This window comes from Danio rerio, chromosome 21 (assembly GCF_052040795.2).
Source record: "Danio rerio strain M-AB ecotype USA chromosome 21, GRCz13ab, whole genome shotgun sequence".
NCBI lineage: Eukaryota > Metazoa > Chordata > Actinopteri > Cypriniformes > Danionidae > Danio > Danio rerio.
This window is the reverse complement of record NC_141041.1, coordinates 24,074,717-24,090,294: the sequence shown is the minus strand read 5'-3', so window position 1 is coordinate 24,090,294 and position 15,578 is coordinate 24,074,717. Positions and strand designations below refer to the sequence as shown.

Sequence of the window (15,578 nt, the reverse complement as noted above, 5' to 3'; positions counted from 1 at the left end):
AGTCACTTACTGCATTCACCATACGGCAAAGCAGCTCCAACTTGCACCAAACACTCGGCTTATGCTAGATTTGTTGAATAAAATCAGCAAACAATGCAAGAGAAATATGACAACGAGATGCTGCGCTGCGAGAAACTTGTATTATTGTCTGCTAACGTTAGTGAAAGAGTTGTTCCGGGGATTCATTCACAAACGAATCGCTCTCTCCGTCAGTATGAGAAGTGAAAACAGGAGAGGAGGTGTGTTTCAGGACACGGATTAGATTAAATTTAACAGGGAGGGTGAATAGTACATTTCTGTACACACAAACACAAGCTTTTGTCAGGAATGCCCGTGTGGTCACTGATCCATCAATGTAGAAAAGTGATGTAAAATTATAATTTTCGTAATTAGAAAAAAAATTACATACTAACATCCAGGAAAACTCCCGATCATAGATATATGTGTATATGTGTATATCTCTAGCTTTGGATGGCCACAGTCCTTCACTGTACCTTGGTCCCGCATTCATTTCAAAGGAGCGCTACCCTGTAGCAAGATGGCGGCGCTATTGACGCATTCCTTCCAATAGACAACAATAGGCCAGGCGACATCTAGTGTACATATCTATGAGAACTTACTATGCTGTCTCTGTTGCCATCTTGTGGAAGAACGTCAACCATTATTGCTCTGCCTAGTATGACCAACACTGGCTAATTCGTATGAATTCATGCAATCTAATTTGTACAATTTTGTACGATTTGCTCATCACCCAATAAGGGTTGGGGTTAGGGGTGCGGTTGGGTGCCACGCCTTCTTTTTAAAATCGTACATTTTCGTACGACTGAACTCCACTACACGGACAAAATTATGAATATTTAAAATAGGCACTGTCCTATAAATAACCTCAAAGTTGCAATCTAAACAACTATTCTCTGCTAAAAAAGCCTCAAAAGTACATTATGTTGTCAAACAGCAGCAAAATTTACTGTAGTCCTCTGCTTGCCACTTGTGTGGGCGGAGTAATACACAAGGGTGAAGAGGCTGTATGAGTGCTGATATTACTTTCACGGCTCACGGCTATATATATATATATGAACAAATACTAATTGTCCAATTTTAGCAAATATGCTTTAAATATTAATGAATGCATTTTGTAGCTGTTTGCTAAAACAAAAAAGGTCAAATATGTACAAACCCCCGACCATTGTGGTAAAAATTGAATTTAATTGAAATATTTACCCCAGTAGCTGTGTTTGTACATATCTTACTCAAATTTGGGTTTAAACAACCCACAATTGTTTTTGTGCATAATCATGCAATTATTGCTTTTTATGTTCATGTAAAAGGCAGCATTTATTCCAAATATATCCAAACAGCGGTGTTAGCTATTTTTATTATTATTGTTCCAGTTTGCTGGATAAGTTGACGGTTCATTCTGCTGTGGCAACCCCTACTGAATAAAGGGACTATGCTGAAGGAAAATGAATGAATGAATTGTGATAATTATCATTAGTTTTATTGCCCAGCCCTACATAGATGCCACATAGATGCCTACCTACATACATGCCACATTCAAGTGCTATGTTCAATAGTTTATGTACATGTGGGGGTATACAGTTGCATTTACTTACACTGTTTATTTTTGCATTTTGTATTTGCTGGCATGAGGTGGGTTTAGGCTTGTTTTCTAAAATATGAATATGAAAAGTTTTAAATAAAGTAAACAATAGGATGATTTTTTACTCATCATTTGTTTTTAATATAATAATTATGTTATTTAAAGGTGTGTTAGTTTAGTAAACTCACTTGTATTTTATTGCAGATATATTCATACACTGTATAAAATCACAGTTGCTCAATGTTAACCCCGAGTGTTGATCTGTCTTTTTTATTTCTTTTATTTCCTTCCTTTTTAATTTCTCAGAAAAGGGATATGCAACTTGCAAACTTTAACAATAAATAAAATGTCAAAAAAAAAAACTGCTGTAATCCAAGGTTAATCAAAATCAAAATGTTGCTGAATACATGTTTGTTACTTCCCTTTGTTGTGCAACACTGCTCTTCTCCTCTGAAACTGAGCTTCATCATACAGACGCAAGAAAAACATTTCATGTAACGCCACACTTTAAGGCCACCATCTGTTTTCCAACAGCCTTCTTGGAAAGATGGTAAGATAAAAGTATTCTAATTATAAATCTTAATGGAGTAAATCTGCAGTTTGCAATTTAATTTTAGTTTGCAGGCTTGGTTTGATTTAAAGGCACACTTTGTATGTATGTATGTATGTATGTATGTATGTATGTATGTATGTATGTGTGTATGCATGTTTCAATTAAGGAAATGGACATTACAGCTTTCAATCAGCAGTTTACATGCGTTTAATTGATGTTTTCTTCATCTTTATTCAGCTGTTTGCCCTCATGTCTGCACATGTGGTGCCACAGCTTGCTATTATGCTGTTGCTGGTGACTTCGTCTATGTCAGAAACATGTGCTGGTAACAAGGGTTTTCCTGGAACACCAGGTATTCCTGGCGTTCCTGGTACTGATGGGAAGGATGGTGCTAAAGGAGAAAAAGGAGATCCAGGTATTCAGACTAGGGCTACACGATATTGGAAAAATCTGACATTGCGATGTTTTGTTTTGCCGCAAAATATTGTGCTATGAATATAATTTTAGCAAATGATTGGAATAGCTCGATTTGCAAAAATGAACTGGGATGATCAAGTCTTTTTCTTTGCAGTGCATCTGCATAAATTATAATAAACTACAAGCAAAAATAAATAAATAAACAGTGCTTTATGCTGTTCTGGAGAATCTAACCGTATTCAAGTACAGAAATTGAACATTCAAATATAAAATAACATGGCCATCATTGTATAATTAAAAAAAAAAAACATCTTAATTTTTTAACCTTTAATAAACCATTTAATCCTAATATTGCAATATTACTAAAAGTAAAAAATGGGCATCCTAACTATCGTCATAATTTACTATAGATAAAGTTATAAGACCACAGGAAAAATCTCAGTTTGAATAAGGTAATACATATATTTTACAGCATTTGTTTCGCAAAATCGATTGTTAACTTAAACATTTTTACAGATTTAATTTGATTTAACCAACACAATCTCACGGCAATTCGTAACTTTTTGGTTTAGTGGCTAATTCGTATGAATTTGTATGATCTAATTCATACAATTCAGTACGATTTGCCTATCATCCAATGACGGTTGGGGTTAGGGGTGGGGTTGGCTGTCATGCCTCCTTTTTAAAATCGTACATATTTGTACGACTGAACTCATACGAATTCGTACGAATTAGCCACTAAACTGACAAAATGTAAAATACTTGCATTTCCTCGTGAGATCAGGCTGGATTTAACATAAAACAATCAATTTGTCCCCAAAAACCCTTTAGAACTGTGTTATTTTAATTAATTTTAAGTAAGTAATTGAACAAGCAGCAAAATTAATTTTCTGGGTGCAGGAAATGTACATTTTAAATAAATTAATATTAATGAAGAATAATATAGTATTTTTTTTTACAATTAGTAATAATAGATTAATAGAAAATAATTTTGACTGGATTGGATTTACAGATTTATGATTTATAATTATGAGTAAAAACTTTTTTTTTTTTACTTAGTTTTGCAAACTACTGATGCATTCTTTCCTATTTAAAATAAAATGGTGTCATTTAGAGCATATACTGTAATTACAATTCCTCAAAATAATAGCAATATGCTAAATAATGGTATTGATGTGTTGCAACATGTTAGCAAATGTCAGATTGTGTTACCCAAGTGCTATAAATGCAAGAATCTCGCTACTCCATCATGTTATATAATTATGATTTATGCCAGCAAAAAATTGAAACAGTTAGAACATGTTACCAACATGCTAGTTTAAATCATGCTAAAACATGTTAGCCACATGTTAATTTTTTTTTATTTATGATAATCATTCATGCTGGAAACATATTAGCAACATGTTAAAGGTTGTGTGCTAAAACATACTATTGACATGCTAATTCACATGTTGTTTTAACAATAAAGCATAGTGTTACATCTCACTACAAGCCACCAACACATTAACGGCACAAATGCTAGCTAACAAAACTGACCCTGTTGTGGGGCATGATAGCACCATGACAAACACTGGGGAAGTCCTGAAAACATTCTAGCAACATGCTAATTCATGTTAGCAACATGGCGAAATGCAGGCCTCATGATGAAGCATGCTAGAAACCCGTTAACTGATACCAACAACATACTAAAACAAGTAAGCCAATTGGTTAAACTATTTGAAAGACTAGCTAACAACATGCTATGTTATTAGTAATGTGTTAAAGCAGACTAGCTTCCAGATAAATAAAATAAAAGGTTTGCTTACAAACTCTCTTTATACTGTTTACAGGTGAGAATGCAGTGCTGATGACTGGGCCAAAAGGAGACCCTGGAAAACCTGGACTCCCAGGCAGGCCAGGTGTGAAGGGACCAGAGGGACCACAGGGTCCACCGGGGCCACCGGGACCAAAGGGAGAGAGGGGAGTTTTATCAGGAAAAGTTGCTCCAGACCAGTATTTTGTTTTCTCTTACAAAAAAAGTCCTAAATTAGAGAAGATTCTTCAGGACAAATTAGTTGTCTTTGACGTCCCATTGATCTCTGGGATAGATGGTGTTTTAGATGGTGACGGTTACTTTGATGTGACAATAACTGGCATGTATTACATCAGCTACCAAATTTCGTTCCAACAGTCTGCCTGTCTAAAGATTCAGGTAGGGGCAGAAGAGAAGGTCAAGTTCTGCGATTCACCTAAATTGATATCAGGGACTGCAGCGTCTGTGGTTTTAAAATTGAACAAAGGGGATAAAGTGTCTGTGCAGAGCACTGGGGAAAGTACTGTGTTTAGTAGAGACACTGACTGCACTTTTACAGGCTTCATGCTCTTCCCAGTTAAATGATAGTATGATTTTGAACTGTCACTCTGTTGTATTTACCCACTTTCAGATTGTAATTAGCAATCACTGCTTGAGAATATCCAATTTTGCTTTTGATTAAAACCACACAATCAGACAATGTTGTTTCTTTTCAACTTATTTCATTGCCAACGTAATTAAGTTAATTTTTTTGAATGCATGGAAGACTTAAGACTGCAAATATAAAAGAAAAATCACAATAAAAAAATATTTTAACATCTATTATAAATTCAAGTTTAAACAGCATACATGCATGTAAGCAAGTGGTTAGGGTCTCTGTAGTTTGAGGGTAACACAAGTAAAGCTTAATTGGATACCACTTAATTGGATAAACAATTTTTTTACAGTAGGCATAAACTAAGCGATACCACTTTTTTTACAAACCGATACGAGTATGATTATTTTAATATGTGTACTCACAGATACTGAGTACCAATTTCTATACTTCTTAGATCTGGTTTCAATGAAAGTACAATTAATTTGAAAGGAGGTTTAATTTTTTGTCTGTATAGCAAAATCTTTAACAGAAGGCTCTGCCAAGCCAAAAATATACACACATTGCTGATAACCCTGCCACAGCAAAAATTCCAGTGTTAAATATACAGTGTGATTTTTTTGGTGTTGTTCAGTGTTAAAACTGGAGTACATTTTAATCCACGAGTGTGAAAACGCGTATATTTAAGAGTTTTTTTTCCAGTGTTAAACTTTTAACCCAATATGCAGTGTATTTCTCATTAGTGATGGGAAGTCCATTTTTTTTTACTTGAACCGGTTCTTTAGGACAAACAGTGATCAAACCAGTATGTTTTACAAGTCTTGATGATATAATCAATTATATGATATAATAAATTAATTCTCACCAGAAGCAGTGAACTATATGCACATGCATATTCTAATAATATTAAATTGTTATTAAATAATCTTATTTTAATAAATCAATGTTTCATAAGATGATAATAGCATTAGCCCAAAATAGTCCAAATAATTAGTTTGGTTCAGACAACGGTCATGAGCTTGAATGTGTTCGGCCGCTTCAGGAGTCACAGCACTTCACGCATGCGCACAGTTTTAGCTCTTAGGTTCTTAAAGCGGACGGGTCCGAAAGAAACCGCATTTCGTTCACGTAGCTCTCGGTTCAGTGTACTTGTGATCCAAAACAGCTGCAACCGGTTCTTAACTCGAGAACGAGGTTCGAGAACCGTTGCAGCTGTTTTAGAACCATCAGTACACTGAACGAGAACCTGTTTCTTTAGGATTTTTTAAGCCGATGAAGTGAAGCACGTTCATACGCTGTTCGAGTAACTAAATAATTTAACTTATTTATTTTTTAATCAGAGAAAGTGCCAGGCACGGTTAAAAAGCAAGGATTTTGAAGTAATTTGCGATTAGTGATTAATGGAGACTGTGAACAGTTTCAAACGATTCAGTTGGACATGGTGAACTGATTCACTAGGACGATCCAGGTAAATTGAATGATTCGTTCGCGAATCGGTCATCACAATTTCCCACGAGGCTCAGCTCCGCCGCTGTCTTTTCAGTTGGAGATCCCACGGAGGTTGGCTTGGAGGCTCCGAGTTCAGTGGTAAGTTTTAGCTGTTTTTTCTAAAGAAATGTTTGATACAACGATATTAAATACTCTAACGTTATAATTACATTTAGCAAATAGTTTAAATATTTGTAAATGTTTGTGAGAAGTGTCGCACGGCGTCGAAGCTAACGTTAATTCATTTGAGCATGTTGTAAGGCCATTGGCTTATTTCGCACGTGGACCCTAAACATATCGAAAAGATAAGTTAAATGGCTATGATTTCAGATTAATACAGTTTTAATCCTCTCGCGACGAAATATTTAACGTTATGTGTTTTAAAAATTAGTTTGTGACTATCACTGCGGGGTTTCCCGCCGTTGACTGCCCCTGAGGCAGCTGCATTTTGAAAATGCGCGTCCTTTAATGTTACACTTTGGTCGCACTTCGTTTTAAACGGCGAATTACAGCTTTTTTCCTTTTCTCTAACGATCCGTTCAACTGAATAACCCATATAACGTTAAGTTAGTGATGTCCGGCGTTATGATGAAATATGTGACTCGTCGAAAATTTTGACAAGGTCGCGCTCTTCAGTAACATTTTCACTCGGGAACGTGCTTGTCTTATGCACGTGACTGTGAACGCGCAGACGTCTAAACCAAGCAAATAGCATCGAGCTGTGCTGTAAAGGATATTTTAAATTCTGGGATTCAGAAAACGGGTTTATGGAAGAACTTTAATGTCGTGATATTTTGTTGTTGTCTGCTGGTAGATTGCTATAACTAAACATGAGTCGAAAAAATCCTATAGTTCATTACAAATGCCAATTACTGAGTTCAAATTACATGTGATACAGGTAGGATTAAGATAGAAGTGTTTTCCCTGTATAAACTTACTATAATGTTTAATAAATTGACATTTTGTGTCAAATTTATTTGTTTTCTAAAACATTGATGACCAGATATCTTTATACAGTTGGATGTCAATTGATTAGAATGTCATTAAAAAGGTGATTCATTTTACTAATACAAAATGTGACACTCAGTAATTAGCTTTTGTAATGAACTGTTTTTTTTTCCAACTCAATCTCACAACTAAATGTTTAGTTTTAGCAGTCTACCTGCAGACAACAACAAAATATCACGACTACATTAAAATTCTTCCATGAACCTGTTTTCTGAATCCCAGGATTTGAAACATTTTTTACAGCACCGCTCGACGCTATTTGCTCAATTTTTTTGTCTGCGCTTTCACAGTCACATGCATGAACGTCATGCACTTTGCCGAGTGAAAATTTTACTAAACGTCACACCCGGGTCACAGTTTTCAACAAGTCACAGATTTCGGCACAACACCGGTTTATCAATATGTGTTCTTTTGAATCACACTGTAAGCCTAATCAAACGAAAACTTGTTTTTTTTTCTTTAGCTACAATGCTCTTCAAAGTCATTTATGGAGGCAAAAAAAAGGTGATTAAGGTAGATGAAGTTGATTACAGCAGTCTAATAAAAGAAGGTAAGTTCTTAAATTATTGACTCCATTTTTGTTTTGACTTGCTGCAGGTGGAATGTCTTTTTTCAATTAATGTTATTTCTTTTAATACGTCAAGTCAAGAAGAAATTTTCCATCGAGCAAAAGGATCTGGTTCTGCAAGATGACACCGGTGTGGAGGTAGATGAAGATGTTTTCACTGACGTGCTGGAGAAGAGATCGCGTGATATACTTTGGAGAGTCATTGACCAAGATTCAGGCAAGTTTCTGTATGCAGGGCTTTCTGGTCCCATGCATTCAATGTTTAATAAACCACATCTGTTTGCCTTTTTTTCTAACTTTATAACAGGGCTCGAAATTAACCTTTTTGCTTGGTCGCACCGGTGCTACTAATTTAGGCGCATCAGCCAAAATTTAGTCGCACCCACCAATTATGAGCACCGTTACTACAAGTTTTTTACAAACATATTTATTGCATTTGAAATCAACACTAATCAAACTAACAAGCAAAAAAAAAAAATTAATAAATATGCAAGCGTAAGGAAAATATGTCTCAACGAAATCCAGTTATCACAAGAAAATACATTTTTATAACATAACTGAGTGACCAAAAGCATACACGGAGCGATCACTGGCCCTGCAGTTTATATCAGTGCAAGCCCGTTTGCGATGGTGTACGTGGTGTTAAATTTGACATATGCTGTCCGCCATGCAAGGGGCAGCTATCTGGCGATTTATATGAAGGATTAAACAGAAGCTGTCGTGCTAGATGTGGCAAACAGTTACCTGAAAACTCCATCCCACAGACTTTTCATAGCGGACTTGAAGCCAATGGAAGTCTTCTACTCTTGGAAAAGTGTAGATGGTGGATTAACATTCAGCACATAGTCACTAGTAAGATGTGTCATTTATAACTTTAGATGCCATGGTTTCTAAAACAAAATCTGCCAGTGTTATCTTCATTCTCATCTTCAGCGCTTTATAGTTTTTCACGGTAGTAGCTCTCTCATCTGACGCCAGAAGGCATGGCGCTGACTGAGTGATTGACAGCTGATATTAACCAATCATTCGCATTGTGCTAGAGCAGTGGTGGGCCAATAAGAAGAGCGTTAAGGTGGGGCAAGCATTACGGACTTGGCTATGTTTACTGCAGCAAGTTGACATGACAATTGTTTTAAACCATTTCTGTGTGCTGCGTTTCAAGTGCAGACAAAGAGCTTAAAGATGCATTCTGCGTGAATGTCTCCCGAATCCGCGCATGTGGTGAACATTTTGCAGTAAAAACTGGTCGCACACAACAATTTTAAGCACTCGTAGAAATCCTCCCAAATATATTTTAAGGTTGCATAGATAAAATTTAGGCCGCATATGCGACCAAAATGGTCGCAATTTCGAGCCCTGTTATAATTATTTAAACTGGCCTCATATGTGGCGACAAGCTACAGTTCCATTAAAACGATATGTCAGATAACTTGTGCTTAAATTGTGAAATTGTTTTATCTAAAAATGTGTAAATGCTTAGTTATTCAACCATTCATGACTGAAATGTACTACTAAATTTAATATTTAAAAGTAAATCCTATTACTAAAATCAAATTAATGTATCTTTTTCAAATTAATCTTCTGGGTTTTTCCTACATTGTGAAGCCTTATTTCATCAGTTTTGTAAGTGAACTGGCGACTGCACTTGTGACTGAGGGAGCGAGCAGCATCTTAAATACTGTTTTTGCTCTCTCTTGAGTCAAAAACAACTGATAGCCTACTATATTCGCAAGTTTGAAAGACCAATTCCATGTTTTATGTGATGCAAAGTTGTATGCTGAAAATCTCTGACATACCTTTTGGTTTTGTGATGTTAAACATTAAGAAGTTTGGCTTAGGGCAAATCTAATTTTAAAATTGCTTGGCACATCACTAGAATGCAGTACATATAACATGCTTTTTAATATTATTATTATTATTATTACTTTCAGAATGCACAGTCTCGATTCTTGTAGCTCCCACTCAGACACACTAGTTCTCACCCCAAACCACCCTGAAACTGATGACCGTGCTGGGCCAAGCATGAAGAGACCTCGTTTTGATGAAGCTTTTGAGGCTAAGCAGGTAATTTTTAAATTTCATGATGTACTAGTTCAAGTGTTTGGAAGTTTTTTTCACATTTTTTTATTATGCGGACATTTTATTACTTTGTTTTTATTGTAGTTTGTCAGTGAAATTTTGAAAGAAAAGGCAGGTGGACTTGCCGTTTTGGCCGAATATAATGAACATGGAAAACTCACAGATTCAACCCGGCGACAGTTAGTCAACATCGTTGTTGCATACATAACTGAAAAAGAAGGGTAGGTTTCAATCTAACAATCATTGATACAATTTTTGTAATCAAACTGTTTTAGTGTTTTAACTTATTTTTCTTGCTCTTATAGTCGTGTCCCTTCCAAAGAAACAAAAACACGCTGTGCCTTGGGAATTGTAACTCTTTGCCCATCACTGAAGGATCCATACTCAAGAACTGGATATGTAAGAATTTAAAACTTATTATTATTCTACTGTACCTTATAGAAACATATTTTAGATTTTGTGGAACCATGTCACATTTCTAGTTCCCCTAATTGAATTGAATAAATTTTGTTGTATTCTTCATCAGTATTTTTTTAGTCTAGTGTAGTGACATGATCAGAAATTTTAAATGTTTGCATTTGATCTTATCAGCAGTCATTTTGTTTTTATTTAAGGAACATTTCTATGACCCCAAGAGCAATCAAGGATACATTTCATGGCGTCTGAAAACAGTTTCACGCCGAAGCAAAAGCCAGAGCACAAGAAATGCCAGGTCAAGTGCAGCATCGGATGATGAAGGCAACGGAGGACCAACAGCTAACAGAGCCAACTGGAACTATTTGGAAAAGCAGCTCGATGGCGACCAATGCAAAGAAGCCATATCATTTATGAGTCATTGTGCTGACAAGGACCAGATTTTTGAGAAGATGAAATTAACATTCAAGCACAGACAGCAGCTTATTCATGATGCAGAGAAGTCCAGCACAGCTCTTTCAGTTTTTCCAAGATTTCTCGACACAAAGGGATTGGTAAGAGAAAGAGACAGATAATAGTATTTTGTTGAGATAAAATTAGGTAATATGCAAAAAGCATGGTGTGAATTTTTTTATGTTTGTAATTGTTTTACAGGTTCTTCAAGACTTTGACATCAAATTTGGAACTGAAACCGCTTCCAGACTACTAGAACAATGGGACACTTTCAAGCCAAAGATCATCGCAGAGGCGAAAACGCTTAATTCAAACTTGTACCTAAACAGCCTGCTTGCAGCTGGCACTGGACAGAACCTGGAATGTGAATGGCAAGGTATTAAATGGTTTGTTATTTGTAAGTTTTTGGTTATTGTATTTGTTGTTGATCTACATGCTCTCTTTGTTATTGCTTGCAGGATGGGACAGTGACATGTCCTGTCTTTTACTACTGGCTTTCCTTTTGCCACCTTCAGCAGGTGGTAGAAACAATTCAACAAAGATCAGCATTAAGGAGGCAATGGATCATGTTGTGCAGTTTCACAAGGTTTGCATGGAAACATTAGTGAGCTGTATTGTAGGTTACTTGTTTGTAAGAAAATCTGTTTTTCACCTGTTTCAGGCTTGTTGCAGTCTAACTGAATATGTTGAGAAGACTGAAGGCCTGCAACCACATCTCCTTGCAGTTGGCTCTGCAAAGAATGCCATTCATGAGTTCTACATTGTTCTGGATGGAAAACTTCTACCATGTCAGGCAAAGCCATCCCTTTCTGCTTTTGACGAACTGTTTAAAGCGTATTTTGTTTTTAGTGTGTCATACCCCCACTCCTTAAATGCAATGTTTACATTTGTTCAGACAACAATCTACAAGATTGGCTGTGGCACAGTTCGTGAAACCCCAAGGGTAAAGGACCTACGAGCCAAACTTCTGAATTAGCTCTCTTGACTGACTGAAAATGTTCCGCTGTTTTGCTTGTAAAGCGGTACATTTTAACAATTAATGACCTCATTCGTCATCTAAAACTCATTCATGCTTATTATCCTGGGAAAAAATTGAACTTGAAATGTGCACAGAACAATTGCAAGCATAGCTTCATGACTTATGCCGGATTTCGAAAACACTTGAGTAGTGTTCATAGACATGAATTTCTAGACCAAGCAGAGACTGAAAATCAGACTGAAGATACTAAACCGTCACATTTAAATAATCATAATGAACAACAACCTGAGACACCACTCGGTGATAAAAGGAGGGTGATTGACACTCAAGAAATGTGTGCATCTATTGTTGCTAGATTGCAAAATAGTGGAGTAGCAACCAGTGTTGTAACTTCTGTAATATCGGACATGGAGGAACTGGTCCATGAAATACATTCTGATATTAAAAGTAAAGTAATGAATTTACTTCCAGCAAAGGATTTTGCAACAGCATCCCAGGTAGATGACTGTTTTAGTAGTCTGAATAATCCATTCACAAATCTAAACAGAACACAAATGGAAAAAATATTTCAAAGACAAATGGGCTGTTGTCGATCCTACTGAGATAAAGCTAGGTGTACGATTTGACAGTAGATTGAATCGAGTGACAAGGACTTATGATCAAGTTCCTGTAACCGACAAGTTCATTTACATTCCCCTTCTGAACACATTGCAGTTTATATTTAGGAATTCGGATATATGTAAACATATGACAAGTCCAAGTGCGAGTACATCTGTCTATAAAGATTTTTGTGATGGGGATTATTTTAAAACACCCACTTTACAGTAAACATAAAAATGCACTTCAGATACAGTTATACTATGATGATTTTGAATCTGCTAATCCGCTGGGCTCGAAGCAAGGCATTCATAAAATTGGAGTAATTTACTTTATTCTAAGGAACTTTCCACCCAAAATGAATTCAAGTTTAATGAACATACATTTATTGTCATTATTCTATGCACAGGATATTAAGAACTATGGATTTGATGCAATTTTGCGGCCCCTTGTTGAAGATTTAAAAGTCCTTGAAAGTTCTGGCATTCCAGTTCCTTTTTCCAAAGATCCCTTGTTTGGCACTATTGCACAGGTTACTGGCGACAACTTGGGAATGCACACAATTCTTGGTTTTATGGAATCTTTTAGTGCCCTTTACTTTTGTCGGTTCTGTTTAGTAGACAAAAAAACATCTCAGTCTGTTTTCAGTGAAGACGACACTAATATTACATTAAGAAACAAAGCGTTACAAGAACAGCACTATGCAGATTTGGTAGCTGACCCTAGCATTACTTCATCTTTTGGGGTTAAGCGTACATGTCTATTTAATGACTTAAAATACTTTCATATTTGTGACAACTACTCCCCTGATATAATGCACGACATCCTCGAGGGTGTTGGTCAGTATGAAATGAAGTTACTTCTTGATTATCTTTCTGGCATTATACAAGACAAGACGTATGTAACAGAATCTATTCTTTCAATTATGGCTTTCTTGAAAGAAAAAACCGACCCACTAGATTAAATCTAGACATTCTGTTTAATACGGAACATTCCTCTGATATTTGGAGACCTCATTGAAGAGGAAAATAATTACTGGCGTTTATTACTATTGTTGTTACAGATCATCAACATAGTGTTTTCTCCTGTGATAACAGAAGGCATGACCTACTATCTGAAACATCTAATTTTAGAACATCATAGTCTTTTTAAAGAGCTATATCCACAAAAGTCTTTGATTCCCAAGCATCATTTTATGCTACATTTTCCACATTGTATACGCAAAATTGGTCCATTAGTACATGTATGGTCGATGCGTTGTGAAGCGAAACAAGTTTTTTAAAAACAGTATAAAAATTTTAAAAACTTCAAGTCTTTAGCTAGAAAATACCAATATGCAATTGCGTATCATTGGGAAAGTTTACCCGTTAAAAATGTTGAATATGGACCTTTAAAAACTCTAGACCTTGATGATTTGCCATATCGTGACATTATTCTTAAAATGTATCCACATTTTTTGGACCGTGAGATCACAGTAACTTCATGGCTGAAATATTCAGGAACGGAATATCGTCATGATCTACTGGTGTTCAGTAAAATGTAGAAGGACTTACCAATTTTCAGTAAAATATGTGAAATTATTCTCATAGAGGACCAAAACCTTTTGGTAACTAAAGACTTTGAAACGCTTGGATTTGTTGAGCATCTTCATGCATACCATGTAAGAGAAAATAACACTTTTGGTTTTTCAAGAGTTGAGGATCTTCCTTTTTTCAGACCATTTGACTTACAGGCATCATATGGATTTGAAGAACCATATTTGTACATTGTTCCAGTGCATTGTTTTGTGCACAAAAATATTTAATTAGCTTGCACTAATTTCTGATTGTTTAGCACATAAGCTGAATGTATTTACAGATTTTATATTGAAGTCAGAATTGTGAGTTTTTAGCTTGTTCCTTTTTTTGTGGCAGAAATGAGCTTAGTTGCTTCTATGGACACTTTCATGTTTGCACTTTATGAAATAAGTATATGTTGTTTCAGGTAACCTCAGGTTTATGAGTTTTCTATGAGTTACAAAACAACAAGTTATATGATATTTCTATGAGTTACAAAAAACGAGTTATGATATTTCTATGAGTTACAAAATGAGTTATATGATATTTCTATGACTTGCAAAACAAGGAGTTTTAACAATGTAAACAATGGTCTTTTTTATTGCGCAGGTGTTAATTCTATTTTCTTGCACTTGTGGAAACAGATTTTCTAAAGTTTGTTAAAAAACATTGAAGTTGAATGTATTGAAAATATTTCTAAAAAGTTTAATGAACATTTTAATAAACAATTTTCAACATATTTGATCACTGTTATCTTTCACACCCACCAATTGATAATTAGGAAATAAAGGTTATATATTGACACTTTGAAGGGTACCACGCACTCCAGTTTGATGTAAAAATAAACTCTTACAGTGTTAAAATGAACACTGAGTAATGTACACATTTTATATATTAACACTTTGAAGGGTAGCAAACACTCTAGTTTGATGTTAGAATAAACTCTAACGGTGTTAAAATGAACACTGAGTAATGTACAAATTTTACATATTAACACTTTGGAGGGTAACAACCACTCCGGTTTGATGTTAGAATAAACTCTTATGGTGTTAAAATAAACTCTTTGAGTAATGTACAAATTTTACACTTTAGAAAGTGTTATTTTAACTCCAAAATGGAGGGAGTCATATGTACACCCAAGGAGTGTTAAATTAAACTCAAATTGAGTTAAATGTACACTCATTTTTTTGCTGTGTGTATATCTATAGACCTTATCGATTACCGATTAAGCATGGACTTTTAAAGGACGCACTGACACGCATCCACGACTTCATTACATAATCAAGTGTGTGCAGTGTACATTACCTTATAGTGTCACTCTCTTGACATTGCATATTAGGGACGCATGAAACACTGTTATGTGCAGTTATATTTTCGAGTCCTGCCATTAATCTGTGGATCAAGTAATCAAAAAGTAGGCTACATAATGGTTGGCTAACAGTTGGATATCAATAGTTAATAATTATGCAAACTTTGACT

The 15,578-nt window shown here is 35.5% G+C and overlaps 2 protein-coding genes across 3 annotated transcripts; both read left to right on the top strand.

Moving 5' to 3' along the window:
* Positions 1 to 2,089: 2,089 nt before the first annotated feature.
* On the top strand, positions 2,090 to 5,059 carry c1qb (complement C1q B chain). The gene is given in 3 exon segments (NM_001003482.1): positions 2,090 to 2,150; positions 2,391 to 2,568; positions 4,400 to 5,059. Coding segments are annotated over 3 exon segments (729 nt in total). The 5' UTR covers positions 2,090 to 2,147; the 3' UTR covers positions 4,948 to 5,059.
* Positions 5,060 to 6,487: 1,428 nt separating this feature from the next.
* LOC108190676 (uncharacterized) lies at positions 6,488 to 14,838 on the top strand. 2 transcript variants are annotated; one of them, XR_015520298.1, is made up of 11 exons: positions 6,488 to 6,544; positions 7,917 to 8,003; positions 8,098 to 8,238; positions 9,953 to 10,085; positions 10,185 to 10,321; positions 10,406 to 10,499; positions 10,715 to 11,068; positions 11,169 to 11,343; positions 11,426 to 11,553; positions 11,629 to 14,544; positions 14,636 to 14,838. XR_015520298.1 is itself a non-coding variant. In XM_087301262.1 (10 exons), the coding sequence occupies exons 4-10, from the start codon at positions 9,954 to 9,956 to the stop codon at positions 11,941 to 11,943; spliced, it is 1,335 nt and encodes a 444-aa protein (XP_087157388.1). In that variant the 5' UTR covers positions 6,488 to 6,544; positions 7,917 to 8,003; positions 8,098 to 8,238; position 9,953; the 3' UTR covers positions 11,944 to 14,838. The 2 variants fall into 2 exon arrangements, 1 of the variants encoding a protein (XP_087157388.1); XM_087301262.1 differs by having other exon boundaries at positions 11,629 to 14,838.
* The last annotated feature ends 740 nt before the right edge of the window (positions 14,839 to 15,578 follow it).

Bases quoted from the DNA above. Each gene is read 5' to 3' on its own strand.
- LOC108190676 (XM_087301262.1), top strand. From the start codon at position 9,954: ATGCACAGTCTCGATTCTTGTAGCTCCCACTCAGACACACTAGTTCTC. The intron at 10,086-10,184 runs GTAATTTTTAAA...TTTTTATTGTAG, and splicing joins AAGCTTTTGAGGCTAAGCAG to TTTGTCAGTGAAATTTTGAA. The intron at 11,554-11,628 runs GTTTGCATGGAA...CACCTGTTTCAG, and splicing joins ATGTTGTGCAGTTTCACAAG to GCTTGTTGCAGTCTAACTGA.